The 21,939-nt window shown below is 36.0% G+C and overlaps 2 protein-coding genes across 3 annotated transcripts in view; both read right to left on the reverse strand.

Annotated features, from left to right (window-relative positions):
• The window catches only part of LOC135694661 (receptor-type tyrosine-protein phosphatase S), a 52,573-nt gene extending 37,624 nt beyond the window's left edge, over positions 1-14,949 (reverse strand). For both annotated transcript variants that reach the window (XM_065213484.2, XM_089109595.1), the window contains exons 1-9: positions 14,682-14,949; positions 8,625-8,947; positions 7,902-8,049; positions 5,548-5,852; positions 5,102-5,243; positions 4,272-4,609; positions 3,954-4,098; positions 2,551-2,849; positions 2,294-2,438 (exon numbers count right to left, since the gene is read on the reverse strand). In XM_065213484.2, coding sequence (XP_065069556.2) covers positions 2,294-2,438; positions 2,551-2,849; positions 3,954-4,098; positions 4,272-4,609; positions 5,102-5,243; positions 5,548-5,852; positions 7,902-8,049; positions 8,625-8,947; positions 14,682-14,757 — 1,921 coding nt within the window. In that variant the 5' untranslated portion in view covers positions 14,758-14,949. The remainder of the gene's footprint in view (positions 1-2,293; positions 2,439-2,550; positions 2,850-3,953; positions 4,099-4,271; positions 4,610-5,101; positions 5,244-5,547; positions 5,853-7,901; positions 8,050-8,624; positions 8,948-14,681) is intronic.
• A 483-nt stretch (positions 14,950-15,432) lies between these two features.
• Positions 15,433-19,349, reverse strand: LOC135694667 (galanin receptor 2a). The gene is made up of 3 exons (XM_065213492.2): positions 19,154-19,349; positions 18,624-18,837; positions 15,433-18,092 (listed from the first exon to the last, which is right to left on the reverse strand). The coding sequence occupies exons 1-3, from the start codon at positions 19,347-19,349 to the stop codon at positions 17,465-17,467; spliced, it is 1,038 nt and encodes a 345-aa protein (XP_065069564.2). The 3' UTR covers positions 15,433-17,464.
• Positions 19,350-21,939: the final 2,590 nt, after the last annotated feature.

Consider the following 21,939-nt stretch of genomic DNA (forward strand, 5'->3'; position numbering starts at 1 on the left):
TGCTTGAATAGCTTGAGTTCACATACAGCATTCTTAATTAGCAAAGTACTTCTGCCGGGTAATACGTCACAAAAATATGATTCGAGCATTTCTTAATTTAGACCATATTTATGAAACGGCCCCATAAAAAAAGCTGCGTTGACATGAAAAGCAAATAAATGCGTCACAAATCTGTGTAATTATGATTTAATTAAAAATCTATTTCCAACATTTTTGAATTTTGAAAAAGTAGCCTAAAGGCGAACAAGAAACAGCTTTAACTGTGTAAAACTAGTTGATCTGTTGCACATTAGATGTTGCGGGAAAAAGAATTGTGCAATTAAGGATTACTGCTTTCTTGGGGCCCGTTCACACTGGTCCGTTTTTAAATGAAATTGAGTCAAACCTATCTGTCTTTTTATTGTGCTCCACTTTGAAAACGGAATCACTTTAAAACGAAAATGAATACGGAAACTTTCAAATACAGAGCACGTATTGAATACACTCGGAATACAACCAAATATCTTGGAATACAGATCGATAGCACACTAGATTGGAAGGGACACACTAAAACAATTTCTTTCATGGTCTTCAAAGGAATTGCCTTTTTGAAGCATGCAAAATCCTTTCTGCCAAAAGAAACTCTGAAAACTATGTACACAAGCATTGTGGAGCCACACTTTCGCTATTGTTGCTCGGTTTGGGGCTGTTGTGGTCTTACCGAAATCAAACGCTTACAAAAACTACAAAACCGGGCTGCTCGTATTGTATCTGGCAGCAGTTTTGTTGCGCCGAGCCAACCACTCATAAAAGAGCTTGGCTAGAGGACCATAGACGAGCTAATCACTAGTTAGTCAAATATCATGGTCTTCAAATCGATTCATGGACAGGCTCCACAACTCATGTGTGATCTTTTCACAGAAAAATCCAAGTTAAATTTTAGGAATCTTAGGAATACATCAACTGACCTAAGGCTACAATAAAAAATCTTCAAAAATGGACAGAAATGCTTCTCGTTTAGAGGTGCTAGGTCTTGGAATGGCCTTTCAGCTACGTGTAAACAGGCATCTTCCTTGGCCAACTTCAAAAAAATCTTGCGAAATTGTAAATAGGCGTAAATGAAATATAATGGAATATTGAAAATTACCATTCCGCCTTTCGTTATAGATATTTATAGTAAAATTAAATTCAAGTTAAAATAGAATTTATTTTAGATTGTAAATATTGAAATGTAATTAGGATAATGTGTTTTTTATAAGAATTTCTGTAAGTATTTTAAGTGGAGGGCCCCTTGAAAAACAACATTGCTGAAGGGCTACCCTCCTTAAACATTCAAATGAAATGAATGAAATGAAATGGAGGCAATTGAATACTTTTGCGGCGTTATAAATACGTTATACAGGATCACACTTATTTGTTTTCTATAATACATATATTCGTATAAGAGTATATTACATTTGTACTCTTATTCGCGAGAGTAGAAGTATTCAATTATGATGTTCCTTGTTCCATGATTCAGACTCAAACAATATAGAAAATAATTTTCTGACGTCATCACTGTGGAACTTTTATACATGTGAAACTTTGTGACGTCATCATTGAGGCAATCCGTTTATCACAGCTTAGATCACTGGTTGAATTCAATCATCTTAGGCTACGTTCACACTGCTCTGTATTCGTTCGCTCCGTTTTCGTTAACGAAAACGCTGTCCGTTCACATTTATCCGTTTTCAAATGAATATGATTTGAATACGGTTGGTGTAGACACTACTTAAACAGAAACGCTGTTGGTGAGCACATTTTCTGGAAACAGGCGTTCACGAATCCTCAAAGATTGACATCGTTATAAGTGAAATTAAATAACTTTGTTGTAACAGCTACCAGTTACAACATTTGGTGTGCTAGTAGAAAGCACGTATTTTGATGAAGTTGTTCACACTGAAAACGGAGCGTATCCAAGAGGCACCGTATTCGAAAGTATCCGTTTTCAGTAGCGTTATTAAACAGTTCCGTTTTCATAGCAGAGAAGTGTGAACGCAATGCAAAAACGGATCAGTTCGACTACGTTTTCATTTGAAAACGGAGTAGAGTGAACGGGCCCTGAAGCCCAGCGCCTACGGCAGACGTTTGCCTTGAAAGAAAAAGATTTTAGTCTTTTGCGTTCCAAAGACAGAAATTTGCCGTGTGTTCTTGTCAAAGACAAAGATCTTAGCCTTTCAAAAGCATTCTTCGAATATGAACATGTCATCTGAGCCACAACAGAAAACCTAAAATGAGCACAACAGACGAGACCAATAAGGTTATTTTACAATACCTGAATCTGGGCAACCATAGGCATTCATCCGCAAACAAATCGCAGTTTTCCAGGTCAACAGAACTATTTTTAGATACCGTATTTTCAAACTGGATGAGAACCAATGATAAACAATACCCTCACGTGATTTGCAACCAGTGAAAATCTGGAAAATGAAACAGATTTAAGATTTTCACATGCCGTCAAAAAACTTCACATAAAATTTGAATAATTTGCAGAAAAATTTAAGGATAAAGAAATTGCGCTTAAAATGATACCTTATCGCTTCCCCCTTCCCGGTAGGTCGACAGGGATGACACGTCATTTCCATGTTGAACTTTGAAAGTTTCAACCCACTTTTCCAGCAATGGATCTCCTTGAATAGCAAATCCACTAATCACCTTTGCCACGCCAAAGTCATATTGAAAGAACTGGTTCGTATCAGACGTTGCTGCACACCATGAGCTAGGAGTGTTTAGTTTGCTTCGCTCATCGGGTACTATTCCACTTGAAGCACTCACAGTCGGGTTATTCGTGCTTGGCTCTCCAGATTCCATGCCAAAACTTGAACTGCAAACTGCAGGAAAAAATATTTTTAATGGCTTGGAATCATGGTATCCCCAAAGTCAAATACCCTTTGTCAGATGTTGCAAACAGTGAACTTCTTTCTCAGTTTTCAAGGTTGAAAAGGAAGATAGTGCCAAGGACTTTGCCACTACAGTCTCCATTATTTAGTTGTAAAAAAATAGTTGAAACTGTAGTTAGAATGTAGTGACAGGAAAATTTTGCAGCACATTTTCATGGCACAAAAAAAGAAATCATCTAATAGGTTGGTCTTTTAAGTTATTCACACTTCTATAATTTGATTTACCTAACTCTAACTCTCCTGAAATTTGATTTACATTTACCACTATACACAATTAGTCTAGATACAATTTTACACATTTTTAATGCTGTAGATTTGAGGAGAATAATAGGGTTTGAATAAATGTGTTGGATTTGACAGCGAAAGTTGTTCTATATAAAACTACTGTTTGCATCAAAGTCATATACCTTATAAAGGTGCTTGCAACATTGAAACTTTCTTTTAAAATAAAATTTGGTGCTTTTTCAACTACAAAATAAAAAATTTCCTTGGCTGTGTAGATTAGCAACAAGTTTTGTTTGATAATTTTTTCTTAACGGGTTATAACTGCTCGTATAAAAAGGAGACACGTCTTCTTGACAATAGTTATTTGTTCGGACAATCGTATTGACCATGGTTACCCCTTAATGTCTGTGACACTAACAGGTTTCTCGTGCCAAAAATGACTACCAACAAGAGACAATGGCCGCAAAAAAGGGTCGAAATTGAGTCAAAAGTGCCAAGTTTACTTGTCAAGTCATCTATCGACACGGGCAAGTTTTGCATATGACAATCTTTAGCAAGTGAACTTGCTAAAAACTTGAGTGAGAAGTTGCTCGTGTAAATGCGGCTAAAGAGTGTGACAATTGAGAGCATAAAATCCAACGATGTAGTTGCATTATATACCTGTTATCTATATCCAAATAATTTGCCAAATGTCAAATGTAGCCAAAATTGTAGGAGGGCTTCTGTTGCAACTCGAATGCTTCAATGAACAAATAAACAATCACTTAACATACACAACCGTGCAAAGAATGCCGAAGGGTGAATACTCACTTGAAGGCCGACCGTAAACCTCAAGACGCAACGTATTATCCCATAATACATTGCTGTTTTTAATGAATTGGATATATCTTGCTGATACTGGCTTTTCAAAAAGGTTGAACTTGACACCAGCATTGTTTGTGTTTCCAATGAAAACCTTAAAAATGAGTAGTTATGATGATTATAAAAGCAAATGCAAAGGAGATATAAGAACGAATAAAATCGCATTATTACTGAGCATGTTATAACGATAATCTACTAGTCATACCAAGAAATCATTACGTTGTTTGTTTCGTAACACAAATTCACGAATGCAAAGAAGAAGCTTACTTTCTCTCTTGAGCTAGATTCTTCTTTGATCGTGATTTTACTTCCTGGCGTGTTTGTCGAATCCAAAGTATACTGCAATTTGAAGTCAGGGAAATAGTTTGGGCCCCACGTTCTGTCACCCTGTGTAGCAATTGCAGTTAACAGCATAACTCGGCCTAAATCAACTTTGAACCAGAGAAACGATCTTTCATTTTTGCTGCATCCCCAGGGTCTGTCATTGTTCAAGCGACCATCCTTTGCCTTGTATCTACCATTTCCAAGAAAATCTGTAGTTGCATAAGCCGAGAATCTGTTGTCTGGCAAAGCTCTGTTTTCAGCACCGAATTCATATACGGAATCTTAGGATCAAATAGATAATGTTAGTATCGTTTTCACAGCAAAAAAAATTGATCTCTGTTTAGATATCCTGATTTGATGACCTAAAGACAATGCTGTGAGGGTAGACGTGATCCGCTATCGATTTCTTCCAGATACCACTATTGTTTAAATCATATCCACAAAGACTGCCCGATGATCAGTACTTAACCAAAGCATGAACGTAGTAAGTTGGTTGCGTTTCTAAGAAACTGAGATGCGCTTGAGACAAAAAGTTAGCGATTCGGAAAAGATTTCTCTTTAATGCAATATATTTATACCAACTGAAGATTACCAACAAAACTTATGACGATTTGGAAATGATGTGCTAAATCCTCATCTTCTGAATCCTTGGCTTAGGTCTTTGAAGATACTATAATTTTGCGTATCAACAGTTTGGAGCAGCTAATCCCCAGTAAGACAGAAAATGCTGTAATTCCTATGGAACATGTAAACTTTGCAAGATAAATTGTTACCTGAGTTGCAGCCAAGAATCTCGATTCGCATACAGAAACCCGAGTTGTACGTGATTGGTTTTATTTTCACGTATCTCGTTTGCAGTCGCACACGGAACCAGTTCACAACAATCGTGTTCTGATCAGAGTTTCCAATGAAGGACTAAAAATGAGGTGGTAAAAAGTATGAAGACATGATCGCATTAAACTTCGACCATGACTTTCTTTCGGGGCTAACATAAGGATTTAAGGCCATGAGACTAACAACAAAATTCCAAATCTTCGACATATGATAAATACAAAATTGCTTTCGAATTCCACACTATGTTTCTACGAATGCTGAATGCTCAAGCATGTTTCAAGTGCTGCTAGGAGCACTAGTAAAGTTAAAATTTCCGTATTGCTTACAAAAGCAAATCAAAACCATAATAAAAAGGTCTCCGAAACTTAATCATGTTTTAACTCACCTTATTCCCAGAATTTTCTTGGTAGGTGACAAGAGAGCTGAGTGTTTTACCATAGTCAACATAGAAAGATTTGACCCAAGATGGAAAGCTAGGGCTACCTTGAGTTGCAATTCCACTCACAGTAACGATTTTCCCAAAATCTACTTGCAGAAACTCGCTAGTGGTTCCCGAGGCACACCAAGCGGCAGATGGATTGTTTAAACGACCTGATACCGCTCCTTGTCCAGAGGAGTGGGAAGATGACGTCATTGCAAAACCTGAAGGAAGCGCACTGCCATGCTCAATGCCAAGGCCCTGTCCACAGACTGTAAATAGAAGGCCAAGACTCAAATCAACTAGAGAATTTTTCAAAAAGGTGGATAACTGCGTATTTAATACAAGATATTGCGGCGTGACAATATTTCGGAATCACATTTGTGCGAAAATCCATTTGTACAAAATTTACAGTTGTCTGAAAGTTTGTCAATTCGAAATTGTTGAAAAAAACTGCGCATGCGCAATGTTTATTGGCTGAAAGAACGGAAATCAAATGATCTATGAATCTGTATTCCCATTAAAAAACAAAATGAAAAGAAAGGTTAACGATGATAAACCGAAATGTGATCAGAGTTAACTTCACGAAGGGCCTTCATCCTTTTAGTTTTTTCACCCTAAACTTATATTTCTTGATGTTCTTTTTAAAAGCGTTCTGCACAATTTACTTGTACCAAAGCAATTCTACAAGAATATGCGCAATGCTGTGGAGTATTTTTCGCCTGAGGTTTTCTTGTTTAGAATAAGTTTTCTTCAAGTGTAAAGTGTGTTGTCTGATAGCATTTCTTTTCCCTTTGCTGAACTAGGGGTATTTATGGGCTCAACATAGTGTTAGTCTCACTTAAGCCTCATTGGGTATCAGCTATCGGAAATGGGGCCAACAAAGTACCAGTAATTCGGAAATCAGGATACCTTTTGGGTACCCTCTTGTTCTTCCAAGTTAGTAAAAATATCAGTAGAAACAAATATGATTGATTTTGAAAGTCGTCTATCAAAAAGCCATGGTCACTTTTTTCCTATGATACAGAACAGGTTTAAAATATCCGGAATTGATGACATAGGTGAGGAAATGGCTAATCTGCTCAAGAACCTACCACGGTGGGATCAAGTACTATTATTTGAGAAGAAAAAATATAAAAAGTTAATATTTTAAATACCACAGCATTTTGTTTTAGGGTTTTTAGTGTGTTTAAGAATGAAGTGTGTGGACCATAACACTGTGTGGTTTGTGATGAGAAAGATGGGAATTCGAGAACATCTAATAATCTTGATTAAGAATCTTTACCATAAACAAGAAGCGCATGTACGAACAATGTATGGGCCAACAGATTGGTTTGAAATCAGTAGAGTGAGACAAGGCTGTATTCTATCTCCGTACCTTTTTAATTTATATGGTGAAATTATTATGAGAAACGCAGGACTATATGAAGACAACATCGGAATAAAAGTAAATGGTAGACTCATTAATAACTTAAGGTATGCAGATGACACGACCCTGATTGCCGAAACCATCTGGAAGACCAAGAAAATCTGGAAGAACTTATCAGAAATGTTAAGAAAGCAAGCAAGGAAAAAGGGCTACTACTAAATTTAAAAAAAAAACAAAAGTAATTACGACGGCAGAAATTACCAACTTTGAAGTAGATGGGGAATCCATCGAGGTAGTACAGGAATTCAATGTTCTTGGCTGTACATTAACCAGAACCTCTGATCACACAAAAGAAATTAGAAGGAGGCTAATGCTGGGTAGGAAGGCTATGATCAATTTGACAACGATAATGAAAGACAAAAACATCACACTGAATACCAAGATAAATATAATCGAAGCATTATTATTTCCTGTTGTTACATATGGAAGTGAGACATGGGTAATAAGAAAAGCAGAAATGAAAAAGATTGAAGCCTTTGAACTTTGGGTATGGAGAAGACTCCTAATGGTGCCGTGGATATCTAGAAGAACGAATGAATGGGTACTAGGCCAAATAAAAACAGAAAGATCATTATTCAACACCATCAGAAAGAGGCAATTAACATATTATGGCCAAATAAATAGAGCAGACAACAGTTTAGAAAAACTGATAATGCAAGGAAAAATTGAAGGGAAAAGAGGTAGAGGAAGACCTGCAACAAAGTGGTTTGACAACATTAAGACGATGACAACAAGAAATGTTTATCAGCTCAACAAAGACACTAAAAATAGAGCTGAATGTAGACGTCAGGTTCATAACATCACCAGGTGTCGAGCGACCTGAAGGACAACTACAACAACAAGAATGAAGTAATGGACAATCAGGTAGCTCAATTGACTACCAAATACATACCATAGAGGCATCCATAAAGTTCAAATCTTACACACAAATAAGCACCACTTGAGTCTGTAGGTCTAAATTCAAGATATCGTGCAGAAAAGGGTCGATTAGGAAACATCACATTTATTTTCTGGTTAGGACCAGTAGCTCCTGCAAATTTCTATAAGAGAAAAACATTATGTAACCTGTGTTAAAGTAAATGTAGTCAATCAGAAGAAACAATACAAAGCAAAGTTGTAGGAAATATTAATTTGGAGCTAAACTCCAAAAAGTAAATAATGGGCAAAGATTAACAGTAATTTACTTTAATAGAAGATTGCCAAGCGTTTTTGCAGAATCAAGTTACTGAATATACCAGTTATTGTATATAATCAAATAATGCTTAACTGAGTTACCTATCATCAAAATTGAAGATGGAGAGAATATCTACACAAAAACAAACAAAATCTTTACTAGAAAATTTAATGACAAGCTGTAATGGCTCTCTTCATTTTGAAAACCCATTGCTAGTGAGGCTGAGATACAAATACCGAGTTACTTTTCATTGAACAAGAGAGGCTAACAGCTTGCTAATATTTCAAATAGTTAGCAACTATAAGATACATTATTCATTAGAAGTTTGAGAAAAAAAAGTTCTGGCAAATAACAAAACTTTTGATAAAACAGTAATAGAACTGAATTAAAAGTCACTGTGTAGGAACAACTGAGATACCATAAGACTTGCAGAAGACCTACCATTGGATCATTGTATGTGGTTGTTGTCACATACATATAGTTTGTCAGATCAACACTGTACCTGAGAGTGAACTCTTTTATGTAACTTGATGCACCTGCAGGGTCTCCTTGGATGGTGATACCTGTTATGCTAAATGTATGCTTCAAATCCACTTTCACCCACTGTCCAATTCTTGGTGGACTTTGATCTGCACACCAACAATCTGTGTTGTCAAGGCGAGCATGATAGCTTCTGCGTGGTTCGTAGTTTGGGATGGAGGATGATGCTGTTATTTGATCATTTGCAATAATTCTTGTCTTCATTCCCAGGGGCTGGCTGCAAACTGGAAAATGAACAGACCACGAAGGAAACCGAATTAAGGTTACAATACAAAATTTCGACAAACAACATTTTACTATGAAAACGATAAATCACTACAATATAATACAATTAAGATACTTCAAAAATGAAAACATTACATGTATTTATACTCAAAATCAAGTAAAACCCAAACATAAGAAAAAAATTCTGCTGTTTTCCATCTAGGGTAGACAGAAAATAGTTAAGGTTAAAGTTATAACTTTTTCAAATTTTTGTATTCTTTCGTGCAAGCATGAAACCTTCATGAGATGTTTAGTAAAATAGTAGTATTTATCGTTTCCTAAGACAAAAGCTTCTGAACTAAAGTTAGCTGGATTTTGGACTGTTGTTTGGTATAAATGCAATCATCGATGTTGTTGGTTAATTATCGTTGATTTAGGAAGACATACTTGAGGTAGATGAATCAAAACTAAAAGCTTCTCTTGTGTTGATTTGGACGAGACCTCTAATCAAACAACCAATATTGCAAGTGTATTGCTTACAAATATCACAAGTGCAACTGGTCGGTGCAAATTTGTTTAAAATATTTGAAAAGTTAGGTAGAATTTTTGTCGGGAAGACGATATAATGAAATCAAGATTTTTTCTAGATTCGAAAGAAATGCCAAGATTGAGAGAGGGATCTAAAATGACAACTAGTTCTGCTTTTTACGCGACAACATGGCATTTTGAAGACCATGGCAAAAATGTATCAGTTGTTTTTATCTGCTGTTCAGTCTGTTTGCAATAAGACAATAATTCCCAATAAAATTAGAAGGATTGCTCTAGTAAAATGATCTTAAAATAGTGCATTTTTCAGGGAACTAGAAGCATAAATGCTCGTACACTTTCCAGTCCTTCGGCGGCAACCATCGACAGGGGATTCCCACGACACTCCAACAAAATGCATGATCTTAGTATTTGTTCTTGCTTTGGGAACTTTGAGCCTTTGCTAAATATTTTAAGCCTTGGATACAATTTTTCAACACAATAGAAATCAATGGGGACTTTGGAAACCGCAGCTTGTTAATGAACTTGATAAAAAGAACCACGACGAAAAAAAAATGCATATGGCTGAAACAGTCCACAACTTCTTGTTAAATGTCAGATAATTAGACAAATCTGGTATTCATACTGACGAGATTGACAAATTTAAGTATTAGACAATTCCATCAAAAGACATATTCATTAGATATACACTACCATTTTTAACCTGGGTTAACGCTAACCTGGGTTGAACCCAGGTTGAACCCGTTTTCGTTTACACTACATTTGCAACAAAGTATAGTGTAAATGCAAAGTTGGGTTGAATCCAGGTTAGATTCGTCACGCATGCGCTTCGTTGTGAAGAACGCTCACTGGTACATGAATCTAGCTGTTTCTGGATGTCTTCGTCCGACCACATTTCGATTAACAACATGACTTTATCGTCGCCCCATAGTTTACCTCTTTCAGCCCTTGTTTCATTCATTTTCAAGATATGCTGCTGAAAATTGAAGGGCCTTTCTGCACGGGCGTTCCAAGACGAATTTGTCTTGACTTTGTGTTTGGCGCCTTTCATGGCTCAAAAGGTGCATGCACGAATTAGATCGTTAACCTGGGTTCAACCCAGGTTTACGTTTAGACTGCATTTCGAAGTTTTCAACCTGGGGTCAACCTAGTTTCAACCCACCTCCAGAGTGGGGTTTGCTTAACCCAGGTTCAACCCGGGTTAGCTGCGTTTATACTACAAAATCTCTAACCCAGGTTAACGTTAACCCAGGTTTAACCCAGGTTAAAGGTTGTAGTAAAAACAGTGCGATTATCGTTTCAATTCTATTTAGAGTCATCTTTAGTATACAATAAAAGGCGAAAAAACAACTACAAATACATTGGTCAAACAAAGGGGATATCAAACCATGAGATAAAGCAGTACGCCAGGGGAGCAGTCAGGACGCAAGAGAAGTCACAAGGAATTATAAACAACCTAAAGAGATAAACAAGGAATAAAGGCACAACAAAGAAAAAAATGCGGGAAAAGAAAGTTTGAACAAAATCTTAGGAGTAGAGGACTGTTGGAAATTAAGCGAAGGCCTGCGACGATGTATGAGTAGGCTTTCATGAATGAGTAGATCAAAGAAAATATTTGTTTTGGACAGAATAAAAATATCTTCAAAATATGCTACATGCCCAGTTTTACAGATATGGTCATGAATGGAGGAAGGGCTGGGGGCAGGGACGTAAATTGGCAGATATTTTTGGGGGGGGGGTGAAGGGCTCAAAATTTCCGACTGACAAAGGTCAATTCTAATTTTGTATCAGGGCCTAAACTTTAATAGTCTTTTATCAACATAACCTTATATATCGTCTTGTAAATAATTATTCAGCTGTATCATAAAGTTTCTAGATTTCGTAAATTTAGAAGATTGAGCATAAAGAATGTTAGTTTAATTAGTGCATCAAAACATACGTAGTCCAAAAATCAGGGTTTAATTTTTCTCCTTCTACAACTTGCCCATTGCTTCACTATCTTATCTAAATTTACATTGTCCAAAATGTCCTTCTCCCAAGTAGGAATCATGAGGTCGTTTAGTCTTTCATACCCTGGGTACCAGACTCACTATATATGAAATAAAATAGAGAGTCTGGTCTAGTGCGCCCCATTCTCGTTCTGGTGTGCTTATATTAACCAATCACGAGCGAGTGTACAGATTTCTGTACGTTCAAAGGTCACAGCGAAACAATAAACTTAGCTCTGGTATAAAACATTGAACAGAACAGAACATAAATAATTGCTAGTGACCGTAACGATTGAGTTTGAAGATGCTGTTAAAACTGTACTCAAAGAATATTTTCCGCATGTTGTGGAACTGAACACAGAACAGCATTGAGAGCCTTGTTTGTAGAGAGAAGAGACACCTTCACCATATTGCCAACTGGCTTTGGAAAGTCTCTGATATTCCAGGCTGTGCCTCCACCGGGTGCCTTTCGTTGCAAAGAAATTAGGCCTTGTAGTGAAATGCAGTAGATAAGAAACAACGCAAGGTGCCGAGAACAAACAACAACAAACACAGTAAATCAGTTATAGCTAATATTTCGCCCGGCATACGGAGCATCGCTTGTCATATTGCCCATATTTGCTGTGGTGACCTTCCAACGTGATGATTCTAACCGCCGCGGTGTCCAAGCGCGCTGCCTTCACAGTTGGGAAGTAGACGTTGGAAGTACACACAATTTATGAGGAAAATTACAAAAGACTATGATTAACAATTTGATAATGATTAACATTTAATAATGATTAACATTTAATAACTGCATTGTGCTAACTTTAATTTCATGCTTCGCACGTGTTTTTTGCTGCCAAATGGCGTTTTAAACCTGATTTGATTGTTATCTTGAGGCAGAAAAGTCTATCACCACTGTATTAAAAATGTCGACTTTAAAGAACTAAATAAAACACATTTGCTTTAAGATTTCTCAAAACTCCTCTGACTACTGAGTTTCTTTATTATTTATCTGGCAGTCTTGTTTCACAGGCCTAGTCTGTTAAATAGACTTCAGTTCTTTCAAGTAAGTTCACCAGAACGAGAATGGGGCGCACTAGACCAGACTCTCTATTATTTTATATAGTGAGTCTGGTACCCAGGGTAAGTCTTTCACAGGGGCGGCGCCAAGAAATTCAAAGTGGGGGGGGGGGGTGCTCGAGACTAAAGAACCATCTTTTGAAAAACGCACAAAAACGCTTCACGACCTCGGCGTATTCCTTGGAAATTAAGTTACTAAAGGATTTGTTGGATTATTCTTTTCTTTGGATCACACTATCCCCATTATGACGAATGTAGTTGAAAATACTTGCATTTTCATACAAAATATCGTTTTTTCTGTATTGCATCGCCTCTCATTCTTTTTAGGGCTTCCTTTTACCAAATAACTATTTTCTTTTGAACTTATACCTTTCTTATGCTTCTCTTTGAGCTACAGTTTACAAGGTCATTTGAATGAAAACTTCAATTTTCACAAATGATTCAAATTTACTCAGATTAACCTACAATGCCTGCCAAAAATCTTGGAACACTGACATCAATTTCCAAGGTCAAAATCAATCATCCCCCTCTTCCCTACAGAACAATGTTGGTTTACTATCAAACGGGTTAGGATTTTAGGAAGCACTTTCTTTTGCGTTTGTTTTATGATATTTCTCTAAATCATCAACATTGTTTTAGGGGGAAGGGGGCGGAAGTAGCAATTTTTTTCATGAAAGGAATGAAAGATATCAAATGCAGCGTAAATTGCTAGGTGTTCGAAGTACTTTTGGCAGGCATTGTAGCTTTCTACCAACATCTTTAAATTTTCCGACTGTCCTCAAATTTTCCGACCTGATGAAAGATAGGGGGGTGTCACACCCCCCCCCTCACACCCCCCCCCCTACACCCCCCAGTATATACGTGCCTGGCTGGGGATTTTAAGAGAAACAGAAATCAAGTGATCAATGACGTTATTTTCTACGGCCATCAATATTATTTACTTTTTTTTCTGAAAAATCACTCAAACTATCTTGCTAGGCATTGTAATAAGAGAATAAAGTTCTAAATTATAAACTCTATTAAATATGCATATAACGAGTTATTGCTATTAAAAGTTTGCATGACGTCACCAAAATGGTGGTTCTGCAGTTTTCAAGCACGTGGAATACACAGGCTGATGGTCGAAATTTAGCTTGTTTTACTTCGATTTTGCATTTTTCGGCCCACGTGTTATACCTCTGATGAACAAGATATTTATTGCAAAAATTAGTTCTTGTTCATCACACATTACGTTCCTGTTGCTTTCTGTATGTTGGTTTTTTCACTGAACTGTCCTTAAGCCTAGCCTGCGCTGCAGACAAAAAACATTCACGAAGCCTATATCATTTATGTTTTTTCTCAGTGCATCAAACTTAGAAGAGTGTCCGAAGATTTATGCTCTTATAACAATCAGTAAGATAGAGGTCAAAAGGGCGTAACTTATAACAAGATTACTGTTTGGACACAGCGTGAAACTTTACACAACAAATACGTTTTTTAGCCCTTCAACCATATAACAATCAGACATACAGATTATATAACCGCACTCAAACACTTCCGCTACTTTTCAAGGAATATTGTGGACACTTTCAGCCTGAAATTTTGTTGGAAAAAAGAAGCTTTATCATTCACTAAGGAATTTCCTTAACCATCGCTGTGAAAAAGCGTGCAACTTGGAAAGTAACCTCAGACAACTTGGAAAGTAAAGCAAATACCAGGAAGAGTTTAGAAACACAGGGTAGCGCTATAAACGATTAAAGGAGGACTGATGATGGCCCATTTCTTAATTCCTACATTTTCTAGCAAAAGCGGAGGCTATAGGCCCCTATAGCCCCTCTCTGCTCTAAAGTCCCTGTAATGGCGGTTTTGTTATTCCTTAGCCGATTTTTATTGCCGTTTTTAATTTAAAGAACCAAAGAGGCAGGCATAAACAATCCGGAGAGGTTCCATGTTTTGCTTGATGTCAAATTTCTAGGAGAGGGTTCCCTGACCCTAGGTGACCTGTGATTCGTTGAAGCAGTCAATAAAATCTCCTCGACCTGTATGACACGAAGTTACTCGGATTATCCGAACCGGATTCTTCACCTTCGCCACCAAAGATACTAATTTGAAAACATTCTTAATGGCAGGCAATGATTCAGTAACATTGGAATTCAGTATATGAAGAAGTACTTACAATCTGTAACTGCATTGCCTCCCCAAAGTGGAACGGTAACCAAAAGAAAGGCGATTAAGACACTGGAACATGGCATATTTTGATGAAGGTAAGGTTACACTTCCACGGTCACAGAGAAGTCCCCGTGTGTTTTCCATCCACATCTAATTACGGAAGTAATTTGCAATTGGCTTGAGTTATTTCTCCACCGCAGTCTTTCTACGCAATGGCCAGTTACAACTACAGACTGTTAGTTTTTTCGTGCAGACTCTTTCTATGAAGAAAATGATAAATTTTAAGATAACGTTTTTTCCTGTAGTAATAAAATTATAAATTTGTTTTGCAGAATATTTTCATGCTGCTGCAAGACATCAAGTGCTGATGTGTTTGATTGCCATTAACTAAGTGAAATTTTAATATATAAATTGTGCAATGGCATTGAAAGAGCACCAGTGCTTGGTAGGTAGTTCGTGGTCCATCCCCGTCCCCCAAATACTGAAGAACACAATTTTATGGGAAACATTTTTCCGTATTATTTGAAAAGCACTTTCAATTCTGTGATATAATATACCTCGTTTATTAAATTCACGTTGATAAAAGATTAGGTTAAGTTACTTAATGTAGCTTTAATGACACTTTATCGTCAGAGTTCATTTGTAAAAAGGCACAGAAATTTGAATTGGGAAACTGAACTGGATTATACTGAACTGGTTCAAATGACATCTTCGACAATTTTAATTTTTTAGAGAAAGAGGATTTTTTTAGTAACATTTACTGTTTTTGAGAGAAAGCTCACTGCCTTGTTTAAATAGCAAAATCAAATGTAGCATTTGCAGATTGTTACGGTCTCTCAAAATATCGAGATAAATCTTTTTTATCACCAAACAAAAAGCTAGAAATAACTCTTTAAATTTAAACAGAGACAATCCTAACTATGTTTTACTGTTTAATTTATCCATACCACGAAGGTAAGTGCCACGAAAACTTGTTTTATTAACAGATAAAGGCAGCAAGAATGTAAATGCAAAATTGATGTAAATGGTCAGAGCAGCTAAGATTACAGAGATGCACAAAAACATGAAACAATTGACATATAAACATGTAAAAAACAACAATTTTAGTTCTCGTTGGAAATTTTTATCATAGATTGAAATTCAAGTAATTTCAAAACTGTTGTTCAAGTTTAAAGTATTTGCTGCCAATGGAGCGATACCGAATTCATGCAAGCGTTTTTAGGAGAAAATATTTCCAAAATTGCAAAAAAATTTTATCAAGTTCAAGAAAAATACCAAGTCATCCAAAATGTCCCAGTGCTCGACTCCAGTTAAACAAAGCCTATGGTTTTACTTTTCTCTCGTGTACTCGGATTCAGAATTTCTAGCTTCATTCTCTAACTAACAGATATTAAATTATTTTCCTACCCTGACAAAGAACATTTTAATTCATAAAATAGCAACAGCATACTTTGTAATTCATCCTGCACCAATAATTTTCGTAATATCACTTGTGCATTTAAGTTGTAGGCTTTAAGAAGCTTGTTTTCATACTTATCTATAATCTGATTTAAAATAATAAATTATGTCGAAGCTCCGTTCTTCAATTTACTGTATATAAAAATCCAAATTAAATATCATCATAAAATGTTATGTCAAACAAGGCTAAAGGAATAAAAAATCCTCCAATTTATTGTCAAATTCATCAATTCATTTTTTATTGTCTAACTGTGGCTTTTTGACAACCAGCAACAATATTTTCAGAACTACTTATTTTATCTTCTATTTGTAGCCAAATAAATTAGCATAATCAATCAATCATCTGACTTAGGAGGTGTCAAGCAGTAAATAATAAAAGGCAGTCCCATTTGCTTCCAGACCAGGCACAACTGTCTGCAAGGAAACTTTTTTGCAGTTATACGCAGCAACTAAGCAAAGCCAAATAGCTAACATTTTTTCATTGCAAATACATGCTCATTACTTTGTAATACATTTGTCTACAATATTGTATCATATAGTATCATATTATAATGACAGTTATCATATAAGATTATACAGTTGCTCAAATATAACTTCAAGTATTATTATCGTTTTTAAATGATTTCTAAAATGCCGATCCCAAACCTTAAATAAAATTTCATTATGCTTCCCCATTTTGCTACCCATACATCAATCATACAGGCTTAATTATTGCTACCAATACATCAATTACAAAGTTTTAGCTACTTGTATATCCAATAAACTCCTTTTGTGGTGATATAGAGGTGAGATATGAGTGCTGAATTCAGGCAGCAGCACTAGTGTATTAACACAGGAAATCACATATCGCTGATACTGACGTTTAAGGTGTCTAGTTCAATCACAGTTCTTAAAGGAAGATGGATTGGATTAACTTTTCACAAAAATATTGACGAAGTTAATAAAAAAACTTTGCTTAATTCTTGCAACGTAATTTCCGTTTTCAATTACAAACTTTGGAGGTTTGTACAAACCATTTAATGGTTTTCTGATATTAAATGAGGACGAAAACTCAATACAAAGAAGAGAAATGAGCAATAAAACGTTTGGTTCTTGTGGTATGGAATTTTGGAATTGTTGCAAAAGCTACTTACAAATGCAGAAAAAACTGGAGAATTGAAAATACGATAAGATTAAAGACAGCTAAGGAAACCTTGTTTATTTTTGGCGTCAACTTATAGTTCAAAGAATAGTCAGCTAAAAATTGGTTTTTTCCAAGCTTATAATCACAGCCAGTAAATTTTACAATGAAAGCAAAAGAAACCGAGTGTAATTACATATCACAGGTATTGATTAATCGTCTTGTATTTTTGACTCTTTTGAAGAAGAACTTCTGATCTCTGTACCTTTATGAAATGACAAGCTATTAGTTTGGCGTTGACAGAAGCAAGCTTCAAAAACGCCTTTAAAAAACCTCCTTATGTCTGGATGATTTCTTGCGTAGATTATTGGATTCACACATCCGTTGAAGACACTTAGATGTGTTAGCACACGCATCAAAAGAGAATAATCTCCACAGCGTATTCCTTCAAAATCGGACACCAAGAAATCAACTGCTCTGACCAACAGACTCATAACGATGGGCATCGTAAGAATACAATACAGCAGGACGATAACAAAAAACATCTTTGTGATCTTCCTTGCATCCTTGAATCTTTTGTTGGCTCCCGAGTTTGATGGTACGTTTCGTGCTGAGAGCGCAATGGCACATCTGATGTAGAAGACACACATGATAACCAATGGCATGACCCACCCTATGCAGCACCTCACCAGCTGAACGATTTGGGAACGGGTTGTCAGGGCTGCTGTCTGAAGTAAAAACAGTGGTGAAAAGAGAAACCCAAACAGCCAAACCAAGGAACAGGCAAGAAGTTTCTTTCCCTTTGTAATTCTTCTTGCTTGAAAAGGCTTCGCAATGGCCCTAGAAAATAAATTACGGTAAAACTCTGAGATTTCTCGCCAAAATCTGCCATTTGATAACAAAGCAACGCAAAAATCTCGCTATCTTCTTGAATCAATTACTTACAACACAAGCAGTCAAAGCAATCGGTACTCACTCACTAAACAATATTTTCAATACCTATTCAACAAACGATTTTATTTCAGGCACGATGTCGAAGTAAATTCTTCAAAAATTTTAGATTGTTCTACGAGCAAACTACGAGCAAACTGCAGGGAGAGGATTTGAAATTGTTCCTCGTTGAAATGGGTAAATGTGAACAGATAATGGTGCAGTGGCTAAAGTTTTCTATTTGCTTATCGATTTCGGAAAAAATGACAGGTCTGGTACCATCTATCTGAGCCGTAGGTGCCTACAACTCGAGGGCAACATCGCTTTTTTCTTTCGGGATTCTATCAACAAAAATGTTTGCAAATGAGAAATTCTATACAATTAAAGCAGTGACTTATTGAGGTCATTGCAAGTTCAAGTGTATGTTGATATGCGACTCACCAGAATCGATCACAGGAAATAACAGCATGTGTGTATGTTGTGACTACCATGCTGCCATAAATGAAGATCTTTGATGCCGTGTAAACTGTGTGATGGATTTGTACACCAGACATTCGTAAAAAGAAAATAAACGGGAAGCTTATTGTGTAAATCAGGTCGGACAGAGCCAGAGACAGCACAAAGACATCGCCACCACGTTGAAACTTCTTTTTTCCTACGAAAAAATAATAGTTCAATTTTTAAGATAGGATTTATAGGGGTGCAAGAATCTTTAAAGATATTCTGGGCAACGATAAGCTTACAAGTGGGAGAGAGAAGGCACAGGATAACAGAAAAAATAGAAATTTTGGGCGGTACAGTTTCAGATGTGTTAAGTCATATTCAAAATGGTACTACAGATAATTAATAAAAAAATAACTAATTTGTTAACTTCGAGTTATCTAATGTTGTGCAATTGATCGAGTGAAAATCCTGTATTTGAAGCTTTCAGGTAAAACCTAACGTCTTTGGAGCAAATAGTGTTTTCATACCTAAAATGCAGCAAGTGACGGCATTCCCAAGGGCTGCAAATACAAATACAATAACCAAGTAAACTCGCATTATGATTTTCTCATTCTCGTCATATTGTGTCACCTGACACGAAACAGTTGCATTGATGTTGGAACTTGTGATCAAAGTCCCAGTCACATTCTTCTCCATTAAAAGAGAATTGTTAGAAAACTCCATCTTTTCTCTTCTTATTTTCCCTCACCAAGATTGGAAATCAAAATTCAACTAGTCTTTTCATTTGTATTTCACCTTTTATACTCTTTGACCAGAAAAACAATACGCAAATCCACCTTACAAGGAATTAATTAACTAACTGTTGAAACTGTTTAAATATAAAGAAAAGAGAGCTTAAAATAATTGGTAGGCAAGATCACCTGTCCTTTGGCTATAAGCACGCTAAACGCAATCTTCTCGGTAAATGCAAAACGATGAAAAATGTTTACACTCGCTTGTTTATATTTGTTATATATTGTTATATATTGTTTATATAATAACAACCACTTTGTTTATATTAATATTTTTTAAAAATTTTAGAAGATAAAAATATAGAAAATATTAATAAGCTGTAACAAAGAAAGATTAGAATTATTGGGATTGTGCATAGAAGCAAAGGACAACCCAACTGCCCCCATCCCCTCCTTCAACCATTGTAGCAAACTTTTAGTGCGGCATGTGATGTAAAATTTTAAGTAAGATCTCAGAAATAAGTATTGAAAAATCATTTCTGGCAAGTAACTTTTGGTAACCTGAAGACGCGTGTAGTGATTGGAATTCGAGACAATCGGAGACAAAATGCCTCGGCACAAACCACAGTTAGCGTTGAAATATCATAAATTCTTGAATAAGCCCCTGGGGCTTATTTGCAAAAATCAAATTTCGGGTGGGGGCTTATTCGAGAAGGGGGGGGGTGCTTATTTCAAAGTTTAGTACTTTCCTCAAAGATCGACTCAAAAAAGACATAATTTCCTCAATGAAATAAATTGTAAAATTACAAAAAGTGTGAAGATCTAACAAAAATTATGATTTTTTATCATCACAAAAGTCGCATTTTGGTTTTTGGTCTCCAGTCAAAGAAAGTAATACTGTAAAGCTATTGCCTTCAGGGGGCTTTCTTGAAATAAGATATCACTATTCATTTATGCTTCCCTTGAATAAGCCCCCATGGGATTTTTTCTGTAAATAAATGGTTAAAACCTATTTCCAAAAATGGTTTTTTAGGTAGGGTTTAGATTTACGGTAGTCTTTCCTTAAATGACTTACTTTGTGTGGAGAAAAAAGTTGTTTTCGTTTTTTTAATAAAAATTTCTACTTATCGGTGGGTCAATGAAGTTTCAATGCAAACAAAGGAAGGGTTTTTATTTGCTGAAGCCCCGTATGTCGAGGAGAAATATTAGCCATTTATTTACATGTGTATATTGTTGTTTGTTCTCAGTTTGTTGCAGGGTTCTTTATTTGATAATCAATTAAGTTCTGCGTGTTGTACGTCGAAAATGAACAAAATTTGTTGCAATAAAATAACGACTTTGTACAAGAAATGAATATTAGGTACGACGTTTTGAGCATAACTCTTTATCAGGATTTCCTTGATGCGATTCTATCGACTTTTCATCGCAAGAATTCCATCGATCGGAGTCCGTCGAGCAGTTTGCTATTGTGACCTTTCCTTCATCCATACAAAGGAATAGTTGGTAGTATTACTATCAAAGATTCTAGACGATTTCCAAAAGTTGATCGATAAAGATTGATCACTAGATTGAGTTGAAAAGACAGTACCCCTGAATTCATGAAACAACATCAAGAAAATAAGAATAATAAATAAAGAAAAAACAGGTGATGCAGCTTTTAAAACGACAAACTAAAGGCTAGGAAAAATATATAAGGACGCTCTAAGCTGATTTTCTAAAGACGGCCATAAGACCGTCAATATTCGGGTAGACAGTGGGTCAAATGTGAAAAATATTTGAGAAGTTTATTATATGAAGAATTGTTTGTATAGTTAATTAAAGCGATTAATTATGTGACAATAGTGCGTCTCTTGTGATGTATAAAAGCGAACAAAGAACTAAGGCAAGCTTTTCAGGAAGATAAATGACATCGTTAGGCTACATCATTTTTTCTAGGAACATTCAAGCCAATCTTATACCATTCTCCGAATCACAGTTATAATACGCAAAAGCACTGCTTATGAAAACATATGAAGAAATATTCAGGAAAACCAATAGAAGTTTATTGGCAGCAGTGCTATTTGGAAGGGTACGACAAGGTCTTGTAAGCACAAAAAGGGGTTCATAAGCAAGTTGTAAGAAAATATAACTTTCAAATAAACACTTTTTTAAGAATACCTAAACTTTTGCTTAGCCTTTATATTCTTACAAGTTTGCGATTCTGAGCCTAAAGTTATTTCTATGTCATTCTTAAGCTACTACAAGCGCGGACACAGGAACGAACAGGAATCAGAAAAAGGGGTAATGCTTGGCCGAAACAAGCACGTAGACCGACTGTACGTTTTGGACAATCCGCTCAATCAAACATATTTTACAGAAAACATCACTCAATATGATGTAACAAAGTGTATATATACCATGTATAAACTGATCATAGACTGCCTGTGCAGCGAAGACCTTTTGTTTGTATTCTTTGTATTCGTGATCTATTGTTTACGGTTGTGATTCGAAAGCGAAAAGAAGTATTCTTCTTCTTTTTCATGTCAATTTAAGGAATATAACAACTTTCTTGCGCTGATAGAAATAGATTATCATTAAATAGG

Source organism: Rhopilema esculentum, chromosome 8, assembly GCF_057945365.1.
Source record: "Rhopilema esculentum isolate cy_ngs chromosome 8, ASM5794536v1, whole genome shotgun sequence".
Lineage (NCBI taxonomy): Eukaryota > Metazoa > Cnidaria > Scyphozoa > Rhizostomeae > Rhizostomatidae > Rhopilema > Rhopilema esculentum.

What these genes read in the sequence shown, in the direction of transcription:
- LOC135694667 (XM_065213492.2), bottom strand. Translation starts at nt 19,349, where the DNA reads ATGGAGTTTTCTAACAATTCTCTTTTAATGGAGAAGAATGTGACTGGG. An exon ending in CGTCACTTGCTGCATTTTAG is followed by an intron (nt 18,838 to 19,153) that starts GTATGAAAACAC and finishes ATTTTTTCGTAG; the next exon opens with GAAAAAAGAAGTTTCAACGT. An exon ending in ATTTCCTGTGATCGATTCTG is followed by an intron (nt 18,093 to 18,623) that starts GTGAGTCGCATA and finishes TTTATTTTCTAG; the next exon opens with GGCCATTGCGAAGCCTTTTC.